Here is a 22662-nt window from a genome sequence, read left to right as displayed (position 1 = left end):
AAGGGGAGGAATACATGATAACCATACACCTGTATAATCAAAAGTCTTACCTCCTAACAACCTGTGTTATGCTTTACCCTTCCCAATATAAGTCAGTATAACATCAGCCAATTGAGAATTATAAAGAAGAAATTATAATTACTGATTATCAGGTTGAGTATTATTTTTTATTTTTCACCTAATTATTGTTTTGTTAATTATTGTAAACTGTTATATAAATATTTGTTACAATTTCATGAAATTTACTTTCACATTACTAATGATCATCGTTTAATGATACTTTAGGTGAGCTAGGCTATTTAGTTTAGTTAAGCAAAGCTTAAGGTAACAAATGGACTCCTATCATAAGTATTATATGTACACTGAAAGCTAAGCTATTTCTTACAAATATTATGCAAAATACCAAAGGATTTCCCTACAGCAACGGTTCAGCCCTTCCTGTACTGCTTTTTGTCATTTACTTCTTTGCTCATTCCCTTTGGACTTTTCCATCTAGCTGTCAAGTGCCTCTACTATGTTTGCTCCTATTTTCATCCATTATTTATAAGTAAAGCCATCAGGTTACCCACAAAACTCCAGATATATAATTCTAAAATCTATTCAACTGGATTTCTACTGCATCTTCCAACCTCGCTTGCCGAAACAGCAATGAGAACATAATATAGTTTTTTGTCTTTTTCTAGTGAGGTACGTATCATATTGGAAGACTTGGGGCTGCATTCAGTACTTGATAATAATTCTTACCTAACATTACAAGAGGGAGTATGGACTAGGTAGAATTAAGTCATTTGTTCATTGTAATTACTTCAGATATCTATTAAATTAAATAAAAATAACTAAACAGGATGTACTCCAGGCAGTGTATAACTTCTATTGGTGGAATAGATTTCAACACTTGAAAATTACAACATTGGAGACTTAAAAGAAATAAAAATGTTTCTTACCTCTACTACTACACTTGACTTAAATTTTTCATATGACTACTAATACGTAATCAGCAAAGAATAAAATTTGAGAAATATAGAACTGAAGATTAGCAATATGTATGCAATAGCAAAAACGCTATTTATGTGACTGAGAAAAGATACTTATTTAAAAGACTATAATCTTTTATCATTATTATTATTATTACAGTATTACAAGCCAACGTGCAACCTTCGTAAAAAATCAGAATGTTATATGCCCAAGTTCCCATATAGATAAAGGCCAGCCCAGTACAGAAAAGGAGTTATGAAATATGGACTAAACTATGAAAGAGAAATAGATGATGACCATCTTCCTAAAGTAACCTGTAAGGTACAATGCACTCATTCTAAATTAAGGGGTTTTAATCAGTAAATGAATGCATTTCCAGTACTGTATTTACCATCAATTCAACAAATTTGAAGTTATGAGATGCATTAAATTGAAATAGAGTACATTACTTGTTACTTGGCACGGACTGAGTCACATCTACTTCAACAGAAGGTAGTACTCTTACAGTATAGAAATATCATTTATAAGAATAAAGTACATTGAATATTTTGAAGAACAGTTACACTAATCATCACAACAAAACATTTGCAAAAAAAACCATATACTGCATAGCATTTTTAAAGAAAACCAAATACCTCCAATTAGTTTTATGATTCTTGACATTGCATTACTGTCATGCATTATAATCTATGGTAGTTAAATTCACGACAACTACCAGTACAGTGATACCTCTCGATACAAAAGTCTCTGCATATGAAATATTCAACGTGCGAAAAGAGATACGAAGATTTTTTTGCCTCATATTACGAAAAACCCCTCATGATACAAAACAAGATTCGCCCGGCCTCAGAGAAAATAATTTCAAAATCTGCAAGCTGTCAAACTGTAAACTCTCCGCCACTGTCCTACTCTCCCACTGGTTATTTCTCTATCCTGATGCTAATTACCGCCGTAAGATCCTGCTCTCCTATTGGTCCTCATTTTTCCCATCATGCATCTATGTATTGGCGTTCCTCGATCATTTCATTTGGCAGTGCTATCATACACATTGTTGGTGATTTCATTTTCGTATTTACAGTATAGTTATCCTGTTGCGTTTTTCAACTCGTACAGTATTAGCCATGAGTCCCAAGAATGTTACAGATTTTCAAGGAAAGAAGAGAATGCTTTCTATGGAGACAAAGCTTGAGATAATTACGAAGTATGAGGCTGGTATGCGGTTAAGTGGGATCGCTAAGGAATATGGCCAAAATCTGTCGACAAAGCAGGTAGAAACCAGCTTCTTTGGATTGCTATTTCTTAAAGAGGCCATTAGTGGGCCAAGGTGAAGGTCAAAGTGATTTAAAATAACATAAAGGTAGAAGTGATGAATAAACTGACTAAATTTAGAATGTTAAAAAAACATTTGTTAAGGTGTTTTGTAAAGTTGTGTTAATGTTTTCTGCCATTTGTTAGTGTGTTTCATAAAGTTAAGTGTTCATGTTTTCTGCCACTTGTTAGTTTTGTCGTTTGTTCTCCTCTGCCGTCACTTTTGCTTTTGGACATCGCCTCACTAGGAAGGTAATGTTCCACATTTTTGTTATTTTCCATTTACTATTGCATTAGGTTCGACAGTAATGCCTCACAACACGGAATTAACTGATTCCGTAGTGGCTATCGTAAAGTGATTTTTTCGTCTTGCGAGTCGCCTTTTACATGTAAATAGTCTAATTTGCTCCAGACTCCATAAAAACACCACATTCAATGATTATTGAAAGGATACACTCCACTATACAATACTCAATGCATGACTACAATTATTTAGATCTTTCAATAATAACTTGACCATTGGTTATGTTTAAAACAAATGTATAATTAGAGCAAACAGTAAAAATACATAAATAAAAATGTGGAACCTTACCTTTGGAGTAAGGCAATGTCCGAGAGCAAAGTGGCGGGGCCGTAGAGGAGGATAACAAATGGCGGAAATCGTTAACAAGTGGCAGAAAATGTAAACACTTAACTTTACAAAACAGATTAATAAATGACAGAAAACATTAACACTTAATTTTACGAAACATAATTAACATGAAATTAAGTTTTTTTTCTGCCTTTTTCTTCCTTCTGCTTCAGAATCGTTCCCATCGTAGACTGATTTTGGACATACAGTATTCCTTTGCGGTCACACTTAACCATATGCCATCCTCGTATTTCCTGATTATTTCCATCTTTGTCTGCATAGGATGCATCATCCTCTTCTTTCCTTGGACATAAACAACTTTCTTGGGACCCATGGCTAATACCGTAACGTAATATCACACACACGATACAGTACAGTAAAATAATTATGAAAGCGAACAAATTAGGCGATTTATATGTGTGACTGCTCTCATTATACGAAAAAATCATGGTACGAAAGCCACTCTGGGATAAATTAATTTTGTATCTAGAGGTATTAATGTACATGTATTTACAGGTACTTCATTTCTATGCTCCATTGTCAAGGAAAAGCTCTCAAATTTAGTAAAAGTGATATACAGTATTATACTATTTCATCTTAGCAAATAAATCATAGGACACCATAACTCCAACAGCATGCAATAACTACAAAGCAAGCACTTTAGCAAATACATTTTACATACCACAATCTACTTGAAGATTAGCACCATCGTAACACTAAGCTTTACAGAAAACAATATCATGCAAACAGTTATAAAAAAATTCTGGTACAGAATGAAATCACCTGCATGGCTGTCTCGACAACATTTGTAATATCTGGTGGGTCAATGTATGATTCCTTTGTACAAGGACGAACGATAGTTGGAGCAACCTGGTCGTAATTGGAGTTTCCCAAGCTTGCTTCTTCCAAGGTCTGTCATAACATGAATGCATTCAACTTGAAAACAAACTAAATTATAAATAAGAAAAACCACATTAAAATCATTCCTTATAAAATTAAGAAAATAGTCTTGTATTAGTAAAAAGATTCTGTACAAAATTACCAACAGGCATTCCCATAACAATAAAGAAAAATCAGCAAAGGAAAATGTGAAATGTGAAAGCAATATTTATAAAAAGAAGGCTTGTGATATTTCTTTACTGTACTGTACTGTCACCTTACAGTGACAAAAGAGAACTTGAAAATATACTTTGTTTCAGTCACCTATGTCCTGAGAAGACAAAAAGGCTAGCCATTTGCATCAAATTATATAGCGTTTGAATTTTTCTTACAAAATAAAATTGTCATAGGTTAATCCGCAAAAGCAGCCATCTCTAGAAACTTTGCATTAGTAAAAGTCCCTAGTTTACCAACTGATCAATTATCTATGTCTCTGGTCACCTCTAGTGGTGAAATCTGGTTACTATTCACACCTAGTGTCACACACACCAGCAATCTCATTCCCAAGAATGTTTATAAAAATTTTTAATGACATCTTCAAATGCATTAATTAATAATCCCTTGCCTCCAGTACCTCCTAAGGTTTGAAGGTGAAAAGTGCCATCATTTAACCTTATTTGATCATGAGTTTTTGTCACAAATGTGTCTAGCCTGGGAGGCCAATCAGCACCAATAAGCAACTTGGGGGAAATTCCAGTTGTAATATGAAGCAACCAATCTGAGGTTGGACAGCAAGATAAAAGAAAGGATGCAGGAACATTGGTATACCAAAAAGCTAAAAAGTGATTATAACAAACTGTTGAAAGGATGGTGCCAAGACCTTTATGTGTTGTGGTGACCTATTGGAAATGCCCATACATGGTAATCTGTTGGATGGGTGTTCGAGAGCTGCTTAAGCTCAATAGTTTCTAGTAGCATCTGCAACCTCATTCTCCTTGTGAGTCACGGATGGGGGGGTTTGCTGGAACCTATATGTCTACCTGCGGAATCATGAGCAGTCATTGCCTGGCCCTCCCTCACCCTAGCTTAGTAGAAAGAGGTTTAGGTGCTGATCATATGTTAATATGGTAAGTCTCGAGACCACTGCCCTGACTCTTGATTCTACCTTTCAAGCGGAACCTTAAAACCCCTTGAAGCATTTATATTTTAAATCAAATTTTTGTTTTAAGCAGTCTTTGGTACCTACCTTAAATACTTGTACATGTCTAACTGAGAATTTGTCAGGACCACGTTTGCCATTAAACATACATATCAACTGGTTTCCAAGGATAGTTTGCATCAATTAGCAATTGTATTTTGGCTATATGGAGTAGGTTTACCTTGAATGATTTGAGAAGTGCTTTATAAACTCTGCTAAATGGTTACAATATCATAGTCGTCTTTATATTTAAGTTCTGCTTGTAGGACATCATTCTTATTTCCTTCCATGCACTTGGTTAAATAAGCTTGAATATGACTTATGTTAAGATTTTCAAATGCCCTCTTTAAGCTTTGCATTATTTTTTGTACAGTACATTGCTGTGCCCATCACATACTGCAGTGTTATTGTGATGGGTATATTTTCCTAAGTGCAATATCATGTTTTAGCTATGAAAAATAAGGGTCAAAGGGTTACTTTTTTCAAATTTCACAGTATTATATAGTTCTAGATATACAGTAGTTATAGTGAAGTTACCATTTTAATTTTTTTACAAAATATGCACAGAAAATTGTACTTGAATGAGTTTACAGCCTTTTATATCCTGAAACTGCCTCAGCATAACTCTATCTGCTGCTTCAGGCAAAAAGTGTCAGTTTTAAGGCCAGTAATGGGAAAGAATCATATTTCTGTTTTACCTCTTGTAGAGATAAGAAATGTTTAATGAATTTTACACGAGATAGATATAAAGGTCATTCAGTGCCTCAGTGATGACCCTTTAATAGAAAAAGGTGTTAATAATGCTCTAAAACTTTTGAAGAAAGTGGCATTTTCTCTACATTAGTCCTGCTATATCATATCTTCAACTTCATTATTGAACAGATTAGTAGAGCAGAAGACCTTATTCAAAATTTATAAGTTAATTCTGCTTAAATTTTTTCAATATTCTGCTTTACATAAGTATTACAGAAAAAAATTCAAAATTTGCAACCAATCAAAGATATCTTAAAACTTTCTTATGCCCTTTCTCCTGTGGTAACAATATCACACCATAAATGATAGACTGCATACAAATCTGCTTTCTAGTTGTGGAGGTACCTCGGGCTACGAATAACTTTGAATATGAATAACACAGGATACAAGCATACAAATTTGAATTGAATTAAGAGTACTGCATCAGTCTGTAAGCAAAAATTTTGCACCATATCAGCACTTTGTGAGGACAAGTACTAACAAGACTAGCACAAAATCAGTCAACCGTGCCCCTAAGCCACCAACGCAGAGTTCATAACGTATTACTGAGATTTTTACCTCATTTTCATGCCATTTTAAAGAAAATGCATATCTTCCATGTGTTTTTGCAATCATGGATATACTTTCATGTTATAAAGTGTTTTTATGACCTAAATTATGAATTCAATATGGCATTAGCATATGTGAGTGACATCGGTACAGTACTGTATTTATATGTTCCAACTTACATCAAAACTAGAGTTACAACACATCATAGGAACAGATCTTCAGTGTAGCCTTTTCTACTTCACATCTTCATGTTTTTACAAACTACAGCATACAAATATCAAAAGTCTTATTTTTCAATTCATGAATAACTAATATCTAATCATGGCAATAACTAATAAAGTTATTTTACACTTCACATTGCTCTGGTGATTTTCCTTAACCTAAAACAGCTAAATTGAAAAAAAAAAAAATATAAAGCTTCACAAGCAATTATGAATTTAATATTTCATGCATAAAACACGATTGGGTTCTGAGGTAAGCAAATGACATGCAAACGAACATCAAACACAGAATTCAGAATTAGCATAAAACAATAACTGGCCAGAGTTTCAACATCAATATCACCTGCTCCACAAAACGGGCATCCTGAGTCGAGGACGTGAATTTTTTCTCACTCTGAGTAGGGGCTTCACCATCACCAGTGTTTAAGTGCAGTACACTAGCAGTGCTTTCAACGAGGGTACACACAGTGTCAGTGGGGTGCGGAGACATGGCACACGTATTTGATGGGGGACAGGGAGGAGCTTGAGGGTGATAAGAGGGTAAACCAAACAAAGAATGATATGATTGGCAAAAAGGTTGAGTAAAAGATGATGATGAATTTTGAGGAACAGGACATGATGAAGGAAGTGTTGGTAACAATGGTGGGATGGTAATAGATGATGGTACTGCACGAGGCTGAGATTTTTCATTGAGAATTGAGGAGAGTGAATTTGACTGCAAATTTTCTGAGTCTATGACTAGAGAGGATGGATGAAGAAGAACCTGGCTTGAGTTCTGAGGTAATATGGTATGACTGGTAGAAGGAACAGGATTAGGAGGATAGGTTGTTGCTGGAGGTCGGACAATTGTAGGAATGAGGTTATCAAAGCGTTGTGTGTCTTCATCACTGGGCTCCTCCATTGCCTGGTTGGGTTACATCATGTTAGTTGGATAACCCACAACCAAAAAGATCTTTACATATTTATAATCTGGAAAATATTTTAAACATCTAAAACTTTCACAAACCTTAAAAACAGGATCAGGATTAGTTAGCCAAAAAATTCATCCCTGGAGTATAATTTACATTTCACAGCTCAATTCTAGTTTAAAAGTCATTAAAAAGTTCAAGAATGATCCTTAGTGACCATCAATAGGTACTGTAATATGAAATCTCAAAGCATGCGATTAACATAATTTTTTACATTAGACTGAATATTTAAAAGTGTGAACTCAAATTTACCCAAAACCTACCAGTATTATCATACAGCAACTGCTTTTACAGTAAAGAATGTAAAATATTCATGATTTAAGAGATGAATCTTATAAAAGACTTAATAATCAGATAAATGAAAAACAGTGTATTTGAACTCTACAACATAAATACACTTCAATAATTTGTATCAAAGCTGTCCAAGCTTGAGCCTATACTCAGATTTACATATGAATAAAAAGCAGCAACCACTAAGATACTAACGTACACAGATGTACCTATTAAGTACTGTAACCTCAATAGTATAATTTTTTATTCTAAGGTTTAGTCGGATTTTTTTTCAACAAGAACGAGACTTTTTTAAGGTTTTAAAAAAAATTACTCAAAGAACTATTCAATTGTACCTCAGTTTACGAGTAATTTTGAATGCGAGCAAATTGGGATATGAACACACAAATTTTAATTGGGTAAGAGTATTACAATGGTCTGCGAGAAAATCTTTTGCGCCGTATGGCCATTTTTTGGTGGACGAGTAGAAACTAGCATGCAATAAGGAGAAAAATCAACCAACCGGTACCCATACGCAGCCGACACAGTGTTCACTCTGTGTTTATAAGATTTTTACCCTATTTTGACTTGCATTTGCTCAAACCCCACTAATGCTTAAAGAAATTTAAGTAAATTAACTTATTCAGCTCATGATAGTGAATGTCATTTAAGATAGAAAATTCTAGATATTTTACCAATAGTTCTCATGTGAGGAGTCTCCTTCCGAGCAGTAACCCTCCACCGCCTCCTCTCTCATCTCTCTCATGACAGACACAACTCCTCTCAAATATGAAGTTAATTTCTCTATTTCAATTCTTTTAGTGAATGATTAATTTGTATTTATTTCTGATGTTAGGGATTACAATTTTAACATCATTTCCCATTACAAACATTTAAAAATGTTATTTTCCTTAGTAAAATAAATTTTTGAATATACTTACCCGATGATCATATAGCTGCATCCCTGCTGCCCGACAGAAAAAACCTACGGGAGGAATACGCCAGCGATCGCTATACAGGTGGGGGTGTACATCAACGGCGCCATCTGTCAAGTAGGTACTCAAGTACTCGATGTCAACAACGAACCAATTTTCTCCTCTGTCCCACTGGTTCTCTATTGGGGAGGAGGGTGGGTCCTTTAATTTATGATCATCGGGTAAGTATATTCAAAAATTTATTTTACTAAGGAAAATAACATTTTTCAATATCAAACTTACCCGATGATCATATAGCTGATTCACACCCAGGGGGGTGGGTAGAGACCAGCATAACAAGTTGACATTATGAGCTAAGTATTCCGTATTTTATTTTAGCAGTTATTCAAAATAACAAGCATAAAATAAATAAGTACCTGGTAAGGAAGACGACTTGAACAATTACTCTGCCTTTTTAAGTACGTCTTCCTTACTGAGCCTCGCGATCCTCATAGGATGCTGAGCGACTCCTAGGAGCTGAAGTACTGTATGAAGGGTTGCAACCCATACTAAAGGTCCTCATCAAAACCTTTAATCTAGGCGCTTCTCAAGAAATGATTTTGACCACCCGCCAAATCAAGTAGGATGCGAAAGGCTTCTTAGCCTTCCGGACAACCCAAAAATATTTCAAGAGCAAGATTAAAAAGGTTCTGGAATTAGGGAATTGTAGTGGTGGAGCCCCCACCACTACTGCACTCGTTGCTACGAATGGTCCCAGAGTGTAGCAGTTCTCGTAAAGAGACTGGACATTCTTAAGATAAAAGACGCGAACACTGATTTGCTTTTCCAATAGGTTGCGTCGAATATATTTTGCAGAGATCTATTTTGTTTAAAGGCCACGGAAGTTGTGACAGCTCTAACTTCGTGTGTCCTTACCTTCAGCCAAGCTTGGTCTTCCTCATTCAGAAGGGAATGAGCTTCTCGTATTAACAGTCTGATAAAAATAGGATAAAGAATTCTCTGACATAGGCAAAGATGAATTCTTAACTGAACACCATAAAGCTTCAGACGGGCCTCGTAAAGGTTTTAAAATAGAACTTAAGAGCTCTTACAGGAAATAATACTCTTTTTAGTTCATTTCCAACCATACGATAAGTTTGGAATATCGAACGATATTGGTCAAGGCCGAGAAGGCAGCTCGTGTTTGGCTAAAAAACCAAGATGTAGAACATGTAGCCGTTTCGGATGAGAATCCGATGTTCTAGCTGAAGGCATGAATCCCACTGACTCTTTTAGCTGTGGTTAAGCATATCAGGAAAAGAGTCTTAAAGGTGAGATCTTTCAGGGAGGCTGATTGAAGTGGTTCGAACCTGTCTAACATAAGGAATCTTAGAACCACGTCTAAATTCCAACCAGGTGTAACCAAACGACGCTCCTTCGTGGTCTCAAAAGACTTAAGGAGGTCCTGTAGATCTTTATTGTTGGAAAGATCTAAGCCTCTGTGACGGAAGACTGATGCCAACATGCTTCTGTAACCCTTGATAGTGGGAGCTGAAAGAGATCGCTCTTTCCTCAGATATAAGAGGAAGTCAGCTATTTGAGTTACAGAGGTACTGGTCGAGGATACGGATACTGACTTGCACCAGTTTCGAAAGATTTCCCACTTCGATTGGTAGACTCTAAGGGTGGATGTTCTCCTTGCTCTAGCAATCGCTCTGGTTGCCTCCTTCGAAAAACCTCTAGTTCTCGAGAGTCTTTCGATACTCTGAAGGCAGTGAGACGAAGAGCGTGGAGGCCTTGGAGTACCTTCTTTACGCGTGGCAGACGTAGCAGGTCCACCCTTAGGGGAAGAGTTCTGGGAACGTCTACTAGCCATCGAAGTACCTCGGTAAGTTATTCTCTCGCGGGCCAGAGGGAAGCAATTAGCGTCCACTTGTCCCTTCGTGAGAGGCGAACTTCTGCAGTACCTTGTTGACAATCTAGAACGGAGGGAATGCATATAGATCTAGATGAGACCAATCAAGTAGAAAGGCATCTAAAAGAACTACTGCTGGGTCCGGGAAAGGTGAGCAAAGTATTGAGAGCCTCTTGGACATCGAGGTTGCGAAGAGATCTATGGTTGGCTGGCCCCAGGTGACCCAAAGTCTCTTGCATACATCCTTGTGGAGGGTCCAATATGTTGGAATTATTGTACCTTCCTACTGAGACAATCTGCTAAGACATTCAAGTTGCCTTGGAAGAAACTTGTTACTAGTGAAAAGTCTAGACCTGTTGAACAGGAGAGGAGGTCACTTGCGAACTCGTACCATGTCAGAGAGTAGGTCCCTCCTTGCTAGGAGATGTACATCAAAGCAGGGAGTTGACCGTGTTCACCTCCACTACTTTGCCTTGAAGGAGAGACCTGAAGCTTTTCCAGGTCAGACGTACTGCCAGAAGCTTCTTGCAGTTGAAATGCATTGTCCTTTGACTCGAGTTCCATAATCCCGAGCATTCCCTACCGCCTAAGGTCGCACCCCAGCCTACGTCCGATGCGTCTGAGAAGAGAACGTGGTTGGGAGTCTGAACAGTCAGGGGAATACCCTAACAAAGGTTGATAAAGTCCTTTCATCCAGTCAGACCAGACTTATCTTCCGGAAACCGGGATCGAGACCGCTTCTAGCGTCTTGTCCTTTTCCAGTGAAGAGCTAGATGAAACCGAAGAGGATGGAGGTGTAGTCTTCCAAGGGACACCAATTGAACCACGGATGACAGTGTCTTAACCAGACTCATCCACAGCCTGACAGGGCCGTATTCCTTCTTCAGCATCTTCTGGAAGGAAAGCAGGGCTGGGGGTTGATTGTCTTGTTCAGCCATGTCCTCATCAGAGGGTTCCTCATCCGAAACTGATGAGGAAACGGCAACGGAGTGGGCAACGTCTGACTCGCTGAATCCGGTCGCACTGGTGGATGCGTGACGGAGCCGGACACAAGATCATGGTACTGCTGCACATTCTGTGAACTGTCAACCATGGGGAAGCGAGGAAGAACAGCGACAACCCGAAACTGTCTAGACTGTCTGGGTTGTGCAGACAACCCCTTATCGGGTTGCTGAGGTTGCCGCACTGCGTCACAACAAGTCACCTCTGCTGGTTGTTGAACGTCTTCCTAGTGACACACTGAACGTCCACAACCACCTCCGAGAGTCGCTTAACGTCAACGTGCGACTGGCAACCCACACTGGGTCGCACCGGAGGAGGAACCATCTCAACTGGCGGACGTGAGTAGGATATCTCAGCGTCAACAGGGCGTACAACCAACCGGTAGGAAGGTTGTTGGCAAGAAGGTTCTTCTCCGTAAAAAATCCTCTATCAAGGACTAAGCTTGGACTGCATGTCTTGCAACAAAGCCCAAGGTCTATGGGAGCAGGTGTGGCAACAGACGGGGTTAGCGACTGAAGCGGAACCATTTACCCTCCCTGGAAGCATGTTATGCTTTAATTAAAGTCCATAGGAGGCTAAGCAGCTTAAGGCTCCTCTCCAAATGACAGAGTCCTCAAGGGAATATCAGAAGAAGGGAGAACAGCACTTTCTCATCTACAGGAACCATGTCCGAGAAAAGCTAGGTTATCTCAGTGAGGGTTTCACTGGTGCATAAGCAGCAGACCAGAAGGCAACGTTATGAAACTGCTTGACAGTCTGTGAACTGTCAAAAACTGGACTGTCAACCACAACAGGTGCGTGAGGACATACAGCACTGGTGTATTAGTAGCAGACCAGAAGGCAACGTCATGTAACTGTTTGACAGTCTGTGAGTTGGCAACAACCAAAGCTGTGTGGGGAAGCCTCAACTCCTGACTGACTAGTTTGCTGCAGGCGAGTGGCGGTAACCACAGTGTGTTGCAGAGGCTGACACACCGTGTCAAAACACGGCAGCTTGTGGTAGCTCACGCACAGCAACGGAGTGCTCCGTGTGTCTGTGGGAGTCAGCATACGTCTGGCAGGGTCGACTGCGCATGGGTGGAGGAGCTCTCACAACAAGAGTGTGGGAGCAGGCAGCCATGCCGGGCGCACAACCGTGATAGGCTGTAGGCCAACGGGTGCATCGTCAACCTTCTCCGCAGTCGGAGTGTGGGAGCTGGCAACAACAAAAGCGGAGTGCTGGTGCGTGGGAGGGACTGCCGTGGGTTGCGGAGCATGCCGCATTGCATCAAAACACGGCAGCTTGACAGCACCTTCCCACTGCTGATGCGGTAGCTCACGCATGTCAACGGAGGGTGCAGCATGAACATGCGTCTGGCAGGGTCGACTGCGCATCGGTGGTGGAGCTCTCACAGGTGGAGTGTGGGAGCTGGCAGCCGCAGTATCTGCTGAGCGCACAACCGTGGCAGGTTGTAGGTTAACAGGTGCAGTGTCAACCTTCTCAGCACGATACTCCTGCACGAAGGAAGCAAGCTGAGACTGCATAGTCTGCAGCATGGACCACTAGGGTCTACCAAAGACGGCAACAAACGGAGCTACTGTCCGTTGTGACTGAGGGTCTAAAACAGCTGGTGCGGCAACAGACGGAGTTACTGCTTGTTGCGGTACCACCTTGCCTCTCTTGGGAGGTGTGCAGTCGTCGGATGACTGCAGCGAGTCCGAACTGACCCAGTGGCTACACCTAGGCCGTTGGACTTGCGCGGAAGGGACCGACTTGCACTTAAAGCTGCAAGATTTGGTCCATGGTTTCCGCGAGAAACCTCTTCCGCAGACGAGGAATAAATGGGCTCTCTCGTCTTTATGTGGGTGGGGCGATCACGTCGGCAACGTGTGTAGATACACCCGAAACCACCGAGGGAAACGTCTGTTCGTCGATCAAGGCCTGTGGAACCCATAAGTCCTTCGACATTACTTCTCCCCTGGGCTTGGGAGCTTGTAAGAGGTATCGGACTAGGTGAACAACTGGCACGAACAGACGAACCCTCGAACGCAACACTGTAACACTTTGCGCATGTCACTTTATCACTTTTGATTTTCTGTTTGCACTTATTTCACTGAAATCGAAACTTTAAGTGATTTGCACCTGAAACACGCAATCCTATCCTTCATTAAAAGGTAGTAATTGCGAAAACAGTTTTACAATGCAACAGAAAAACATAATGAAAGATAAAGAATTCAGTGGCTGGAAAAGAGAATAAACACTAGATCAAATAAACTACGTTTAAAATCTCTCACCGCATAAAGCCTGGGAACAAGAATAAAACTCTAGAAACGTTTTACCTTCTTCCCCTACAGCGACTAGGGAGAAGAGTAAAAAACGAGAACAACGTTACCCGCTTGAACGAAACGTTTATTCTCCTCTCTCTCCCTCCGTCTCTATCTCTCTCTCTCTCTCTTGACTTAGAACCTGAGAGAAGAGCCCAATTATATATCGTTAAAACATATTATTCGTTAAAGGAAAAAACTGAAAGGTTTCCCAAATAAAAAGTTCCTTTATTAGAATTAAAACCATTTAAGCTAAGAAAGAATGAACGAAACGCTAGAATCGGTTTACTCTTACTGCAACGTGAAACCGTGAAATACTCTCTCTCTATCGTAACGATAGAGCGCAAGTTGAACGTTCTGAACGTCAACAACTGCGGAGACTAAACTAAACGTTAGTTCATCTTTGAAAACAGTACGAGACTATCAAAGAAATTCTTTCAAAAACATTAAAATTTAAAAAAGTATAAATTCTTAAAAGGAAATACGATATGACGGGCTCAATGCTAATTAACTTCGGTTCCAAGTAAGGACCGCCTACTATTAGGAAAGGTCGCATATAAACAAACATAAAAATGTTATTTTCATTAGTAAAATAAATTTTTGAATATACTTACCCGATAATCATGTAGCTGTCAACTCCGTTGCCCGACAGAATTCTACGGAAGGGATACGCCAGCGATCGCTATACAAGAGGGGGGTGTACTCACCAGCGCCACCTGTGGCCAGGTACTGCAGTACTTCTTGTTGACACCACCTCAATTTTTCCTCGGTCCACTGGTTCTCTATGGGGAGGAAGGGTGGGTCAATTAAATCATGATTATCGGGTAAGTATATTCAAAAATTTATTTTACTAATGAAAATAACATTTTTCAATATTAATCTTACCCGATAATCATGTAGCTGATTCACACCCAGGGAGGTGGGTGAAAACCAGTGTACATGTATATCAAGAAGCTAAGTATCCCGTATTTCATATTATCAGTTATTCAAAATAACAATGAAATTATAAGTACCTGGTAAGGAAGTCGACTTGAACCATTACTCTGCCTTTAATAAGTTCGTCTTCCTTACTGAGCGCAGCGTTCCTCTTAGGAGGCTGAACAACTCTAAGGTGCTGAAGTATCAAGGGCTGCAACCCATACTAAAGGACCTCATCACAACCTTTAACCTCGGCGCTTCTCAAGAAAGAAATGACCACCCGCCAAATCAACAAGGATGTGGAAGGCTTCTTAGCCGACCGTACAACCCATAAAAAGTATTCAAGAGAAAGGTTAAAAGGTTATGGGATTATGGGAATGTAGTGGCTGAGCCCCCGCCTACTACTGCATTCGTTGCTACGAATGGTCCCAGGGTGTAGCAGTACTCGTAAAGAGACTGGACATCTTTGAGATAGAATGATGCGAACACTGACTTGCTTCTCCAATAGGTTGCATCCATAACACTCTGCAGAGAACGGTTCTGTTTGAAGGCCACTGAAGTAGCCACAGCTCTCACTTCATGTGTCCTTACCTTCAGCAAAGCAAGGTCTTCTTCCTTCAGATGAGAATGTGCTTCCCTAATCAGAAGCCTGAATAGTAAGAAACTGAGTTCTTAGACCTTGGAAAAGAAGGCTTCTTGATAGCACACCATAAGGCTTCTGATTGTCCTCGTAAAGGTTAAGACCTTTTTAGATAGTACCTAAGAGCTCTAACTGGGCAAAGTACTCTCTCCAGTTCATTCCCCACCAAGTTGGACAGGCTTGGGATCTCGAACGACTTAGGCCAAGGACGTGAAGGAAGCTCGTTTAGCAAAAACCGAGCTGCAAGGAACATGTAGCCGTTTCAGATGTGAAAACTATGATCCTGCTGAAGGCGTGGATCTCACTTACTCTTTTAGCTGTTGTCAAGCACACGAGGAAAAGAGTTTTTAATGTGAGGTCCTAAAAAGAGGCTGATTGGAGAGGTTCAAATCTTGATGACATAAGGAACCTTAGGACCACGTCTAGATTCCAGCCTGGAGTGGACAACCGACGTTCCTTTGAGGTCTCAAAAGACCTAGGGAGGTCCTGTAGATCTTTGTTGGTGGAAAGATCCAAGCCTCTGTGGCGGAAAACCGCTGCCAACATACTTCTGTAACCCTTGATCGTAGGAGCTGAAAGGGATCTTACGTTCCTTAGATGTAACAGGAAGTCAGCAATCTGGGTTACAGTGGTACTGGTTGAGGAAACTGCATTGGCCTGGTACCAGCTTCGGAAGACTTCCCCTTGAGACTGATAGACTCTGAGAGTGGATGTTCTCCTTGCTCTGGCAATCGCTCTGGCTGCCTCCTTCGAAAAGCCCCTAGCTCTTGAGAGTCTTTCGAAAGTCTGAAGGCAGTCAGACGAAGAGCGTGGAGGTTTGGGTGTACCTTCTTTACGTGAGGTTGACGTAGAAGGTTCACTCCTAGAGGAAGAGTCCTGGGAATGTCGACCAGCCATTGCAGTACCTCTATGAACCATTCTCTCGCGGGCCAGAGCGGAGCCAACCAACGTCAGCCGTGTCCCTTTGCGAGAGGAGAACTTCTGAAGTACCCTGTTGACAATCTTGAACGGCGGGAATGCATACAGGTCGAGATGGGACCAATCCAGCAGAAAAGCATCCACGTGAACTGCTGCTGGGTCTGGAATCGGAGAACAATACAACGGGAGTCTCTAGGTTATCGAGGTAGCGAACAGATCTATGGTAGGCTGACCCCACAGGGCCCAAAGTCTGCTGCAAACATTCTTGTGAAGGGTCCACTCTGTGGGGATGACCTGACCCTTCCGGCTGAGGCGATCTGCCATGACATTCATATCGCCCTGAATGAACCTCGTTACCAGCGTGAGCTTTCGATCTTTTGACCAGATGAGGAGGTCCCTTGCGATCTAGAACAACTTCCACGAATGAGTCCCTCCCTGCTTGGAGATGTAAGCCAAGGCTATGGTGTTGTCAGAGTCCACCTCCACCACCTTGTTAAGCTGGAGGGACTTGAAGTTTATCAAGGCCAGATGAACCGCCAACAACTCCTTGCAATTGATGTGAAGTGTCCTTTGCTCCTGATTCCATGTTCCCGAGCATTCCTGTCCGTCCAAAGTCGCACCCCAGCCCGTGTCTGATGCGTCCGAGAGGAGACGGCGGTCGGGTTTCTGAACAGCCAAAGGTAGACTTCCTTGAGAAGAAAGCTGTTCTTACACCACGCGAGAGTAGACCTCCTCTCTTCGGAAACAGGAACTGAGACCGTCTCTAGCGTCATGTCCTTTATCCAGTGAGCAGCTAGATGATACTGAAGGGGGCGGAGGTGGAGTCTCCCTAACACGATGAACAGGGCCAGCGATGAAAGTGTCCCTGTTAGACTCATCCACTACCTGACTGAGCATCGGTTCCTTCTCAGCATGCTCTGGATGCATTCTAGGGCTTGGAAGATCCTTGGGGCCGACGGAAAAGCCCGAAAAGCTCAACTCTGAAGATCCATACCCAGGTAGACAATGGTCTGGGATGGGACGAGCTGGGACTCCTCAAAATTGACCAGGAGGCCCAGTTCCTTGGTCAGATCCATAGTCCATCTGAGAATCTCCAGACAGCGACGACTTGTGGGAGCTCTTAAAAGCCAGTCGTCTGACGGACCCGGACACAAGATCATGGTACTGCTGCACAGTCTGTGAACTGTCAACCATGGGGAAGCGAGGAAGTACAGTGACAACCCGAAGCTGTCTAGACTGTCTGGGTCGTACAAACAACTCCTTATCGGGTTGCTGAGGTTGCCGCACTGCGTCACAACAAGTCACTTCTGCTGGTTGTTGAACGTCTTCCCAGTGACACACTGACTCCGTAAACAAAAAATCCTCTAACAAGGACTAAGCTTGGACTGCATGTCTTGCAACACAGCTCAAGGTCTATGGGAGCAGGTGTGGTAACAGACGGGGTTAGCGACTGAAGTGGAACCATTACCTTCCCTGGAAGCATGTTATGCTTAAATAAAAGTCCATAGGAGGCTACGCAGCTAAAGGCTCCTCTCCAAATGACAGAGTCCTCAAGGGAATATCAGAAGGAGGGAGAATAGCACTTTCTCATCTACAGGGACCATATCCGAGAAAAGCTAAGTTCTCTCAGTGAGGGTTTCACTGGTGCAAAAGCAGCAGACTAGAAGGCAACGTTATGAAACTGCTTGACAGTCTAGTGAGTTGGCAACAACCAAAGATGTGTGACTGAGAAGCATGCGGTAAGGTATGCAGAGCATGCTGTATGCAGAGCATGCTGTATGTAGAGCATGCTGTAAGGTAAGCAGAGCATGTTGCATGGCGTGTGGCTTATGCTGCATGGGATGAGGCTCATGCTGCATGGGATGAGGCTCATGCTGCTTAAAAGAAATCTGAACCTGACACTAATCTAGCTGTCCGAGGATTTACCTGGTGAGACATCAGTCTCTTTACCAGAGAGTTTTATCAGATTTCCCCGGGCCACCACGTGACACAATTGGTAGTAATTCATTCAAATTACCTCTAATGAGTCAATATGGATAAATATCAACACAACATCGTGTTCAAATAGAAATAAATTTCTACCTCATACTTGGGATCGAACACTAGCCCCTTCTAATGAAAGGCCAGGTCGAAACCAACCATGCCACGAGAGCCCATAGGATGTCGCATAGCAAGAGGCTCCTGCCTCATGGGTTGAGGAGGATGCCGCATAGCATGAGGCTCCTGCCTCATGGTTTGATCCTGTGAGGTTCCTGCCTCAAGAGTTGCGTCTGCCTCAAGGGTTGAGGGGGTAGCTGCGCAGAGAGAGGCTCATGCTGCATAGACTGCGGTTCAAGTTGAATGGGAAGAGGCTCAAGCTGAGGAGAAAGTGGCAGATGCATGCGTTGAGGTGGCTGACTCATAGCATGAGGTTCCTGCCTCAAGAGTTGCGCTTGCCTCAAGGGTTGAGGTGGCTGCGCAGAGAGAGGCTCTTGACTCACGAGTTGAGGTTCTTGAGGTGCTTGCCTCGAGAGTTGAGGTTCTCGCCTCGAGGAAAGTGGAGGTGGTTGTTGCGAGAGTTGAGGTGGCTGCCTCAAGGATGGTAGAGGTTGTCGTACCTCAAGAGGTTGCTGCCTCGAGGATAGTTGTAATGCAAGATACTCCTGCCTCAAGGGTAGAGGAGGTTGTAAGGCATAAGGCTCCTGCCCCCATTGTTGAGGAGATTGCTGCATGGTAAGAGGCTCCTGCCTCAAGGAAAGTGGAGGTTGCTGCACAGCGCTGGTATCTGGCAACTCCCAACGCGGCAGCTCACGCATGGAGGTAGCTTGAGGAACCTCAACCTCATACGTCTGGCAGATTGTACTGCGCAGAGGAGGAGGAGCGTTCGCAGGAGGAGGTGTATTAACCTTCTCTGCCTGAAACTCCTGCATCAACACCGCAAGCTGAGACTGCATTGTCTGCAGCATAGACCACTAGAGTTTAAGAAAGACAACAACAAACGGAGCTACTGTCCGTTGAGACTGAGGGTCTAAAACAGCTGGTGCGGCAACAGACGGAGCTACTGCCTGTTGCGATACCACCTTGCCTCTCTGGGAGGTGTGCAGTTGTCGTACTGCAGCAAGTCCGAACTGACCCAGGGCTAATGGCTACACCTAGGAGTTGGACTTGTGCGGAAGGGACCGACTTGCACTTAAAAGCTGCAAGATTTGGTCCATGGTTTCTGCGAGAAACCTCTTCCGCAGACGAGGAATAAAAGGGCTCTCTCGTCTTTGTGTGGGTGGGGTGATCACGTCGGCAACGTGTGTAGATACACCCGAAACCACGGAGGGAAAACGTCTGTTCGTCGATCAAGGCCTGCTGAACCCATAAGTCCTTCGACATTACTTCTCCCCTGGGCTTGGGAGCTTGTAAGAGGTCCCAGACTAGGCGAACAACTGGCACGAACAGACGAACCCTCGAACGCAACACTGTAACACTTTGCGCTTATCACTTATCACTTTTGATTTTCTGTTTGCACTTATTTCACTGAACTCGAAACTTTAAGTGGTTTGTACCTGAAACACGCAATTCTATCCTTCCTTAAAAGTTAGTAATTGCGAAAACAGAATTACAATGTAACAGAAAAATCTAATGAAAGACAAATAATTCAGTGGCTGGAAAGAGACTAAACACTAGATCAAATAAACTACGTTTAAAATCTCTCACCGCATAAAGCTTGAGAACAAGAATAAAACTCTAGAAACGTTTACCTTCTTCCCCTAAAGAGACTAGGGAGAAGAGCAAAAACGATAACAACGTTACTCGCTTGAACGAAACGTTTATCCTCCTCTCTCTCCCTCCGTCTCTATCTCTCTCTCTCTCTCTCTCTTGACTTAGAACCTGAGAGAAGAGCCCAATCATATATATCGTTAAAACATATTATTGTTAAAGGAAAAAAACTGAAAGATTTCCCAAATAAAAAGTTCCTTTATTAGAATTAAAACCATTAAGCTAAGAAAGAATGAACAAAACGCTAGAAACGGTTTACTCTTACTGCAACGTGACACCGTGAAAATTCTCTCTCTATCGTAACGATAGAGCGCAAGTTGAACGTTCTGAACGTCAACAACTGCAGAGACAAAACAAAACGTTAGTTCAACTTTGAAAACAGTACGAGACTATCAAAGAAATTCTTTCAAAAACATTAAAATAGCATAATATGTTAACAGGTAAAACCGAAATGACGGGCTCAATGTTAATTAACTTCGGTACCAAGAAAAGACCGCCTACTATTAGGAAAGGTCGAATATAAACAAAAATGAAAATTAATTTTAATAAGTTTATAATAAAAGGAAGTTAATCGAAGAGGCCTATAAAAGGCGGAGAGATATAAAATAAATCTATAACTTTTGTTAAGCAAAATTAAGAAAGAGAGTCTATACTCTCTTAGACACCAACACTTCCGTCTAAGGGAAGGGTCGGCCATTTAAAAGTGAAAGAGAGTTCATACTCTCTTCGTCACCATAATTAATCAAATTAATTCCAAAAGCTAGCTAAGCTAATGATAAAACTTCCTGAATAGCGAAAGCTAAACTCTAGAGCAAATACATCACCAAATCGTGAGCAAAAACTCCAGAATCAACAGCGTATCCATGTAGGTCTAGCCGGAGGCACGACAGAGGAAAAATTGAGGTGGTGTCAACAAGAAGTACTGCAGTACCTGGCCACAGGTGGCGCTGGTGAGTACACCCCCCTCTTGTATAGCGATCGCTGGCGTATCCCTTCCGTAGAATTCTGTCGGGCAACGGAGTTGACAGCTACATGATTATCGGGTAAGATTAATATTGAAAAATTAATTTTTATAAGTTTATAATAAATGGAAAGTTAATCTAAGAGGCCTATAAAGGCGGAGAGATATAAAATAAATAGATCTATAACTTGTTATTACCAAAAACCTAAACACACTTCCGTCTAAGGGAAGGGTCGGTCATTTAAAAGTGAAAGAGAGTCCATACTCTCTTCGTCACCAACACTTCCGTCTAAGGGAAGGGTCGGCCATTTAAAAGTGAAAGAGAGTCCATACTCTCTTCGTCACTATAATTAAATCTATCCAAAACGAGTTCAAGTTTTGAAATGAAGATAAATTCCCTGCATAGCGAAAGCTCAAAACTGGAATAGTGTACTTCACCAAATCGTTGTGAAAACAAATCCAGTTAGGGACGGCGTATTTAGTAGGTCTTGCCTGTGGCACGACAGAGGGAAAATTGGTTCGTTGTTGACATCGAGTACTTAGAGTACCTACTTGACAGATGGCGCTGTTGATGTACACCCCCACCTGTATAGCGATCGCTGGCGTATTCCTCCCGTAGGTTTTTTCTGTCGGGCAGCAGGGATGCAGCTATATGATCATCGGGTAAGTTTGATATTGAAAATTTAGTATTCAGTATAGTATATTTGAATTTATGAATGCATAGAACACATTGAATGAATTTCTTTTATTTCTTAAGGGAAAAATTGTTTCAGGATACAAGAATTTTGGGTTGCGAGCTCGCTCCCAGAACTTATTAGTCTTGTCAACCGGGGTACTATTATGTAACAAAAAAAATGCAAAAGATATAAATATAAATAGAATTAAAGAGAAATAAGGGTACATCTATTTACATTAGAGGCGAGTTTGATAGAGTAAAAAAAAAAAATTTTAATTCATGTACATGAATATACAAGTAACCTATGGCCTTTACTAAAGAAGAATTGCAGATCATTATATAAAGAATTACAAACATGAAGAGATGATACATTGACTTTCATCTTTATATTACAAAACTCACAGACAACCTTAACCTCAATTCACACTCCAGAGCAGTTTTAAGCCATGTGCATAACCATTCAATCACTTTCAACTAAAGTGCTCAGCTTACATGAGTGCCCGGAGCCAAAATGCATTAAGAGGGAAATAAAATTATGAAATTTTTCCGATTAAATTATTAACCGTTAATGTCTATGAATTAACAATTCCTCCGATTATAACTGGATGAAAATGTTACAGTCACTGCATGAATATGGTCTTTTTTTTTAGCATTTCAAATTTCATTACCAAGATACAGTCTTACTCAACTTACATGGTAAATTAGTTCCAAGACTAATATTCATAATCATCCCCCCCAACAAAAAAAAGCGTTTTCAGGTTACGATAGTCTTAAGTTACGATGATTTGCCATTACGAATGGGCTCCCATAAGGTACTCAAGGAAATTCTGGTACAGCAACTAAACTTTGTTATAATTTTTACAGGCATGTAAATTGTCTAAAAATATATGTACGATATGTTATCAGCTAACAGTA

At 41.1% G+C, this 22662-nt stretch overlaps 1 protein-coding gene across 11 annotated transcripts in view; it reads right to left on the bottom strand.

Moving 5' to 3' along the window:
• LOC137632617 (polyamine-transporting ATPase 13A3-like) overlaps positions 1-22662 on the bottom strand; it is a 236480-nt gene that overhangs the window by 65334 nt on the left and 148484 nt on the right. For 9 of the 11 annotated variants that reach the window (XM_068364671.1, XM_068364669.1, XM_068364673.1 and 6 more), the window contains 2 exons: positions 6858-7418; positions 3698-3826 (listed from right to left, as the gene is read on the bottom strand). In XM_068364671.1, the coding sequence (XP_068220772.1) occupies positions 3698-3826; positions 6858-7418 (690 nt within the window). The remainder of the gene's footprint in view (positions 1-3697; positions 3827-6857; positions 7419-22662) is intronic. The other 2 variants (XM_068364677.1, XM_068364678.1) reach the window with 2 other exon arrangements.

This window comes from Palaemon carinicauda, chromosome 41 (genome assembly GCF_036898095.1).
Source record: "Palaemon carinicauda isolate YSFRI2023 chromosome 41, ASM3689809v2, whole genome shotgun sequence".
NCBI lineage: Eukaryota > Metazoa > Arthropoda > Malacostraca > Decapoda > Palaemonidae > Palaemon > Palaemon carinicauda.
Note: the sequence above shows the minus strand (reverse complement) of the source record. Positions and strands in the feature narration are given on the sequence as shown.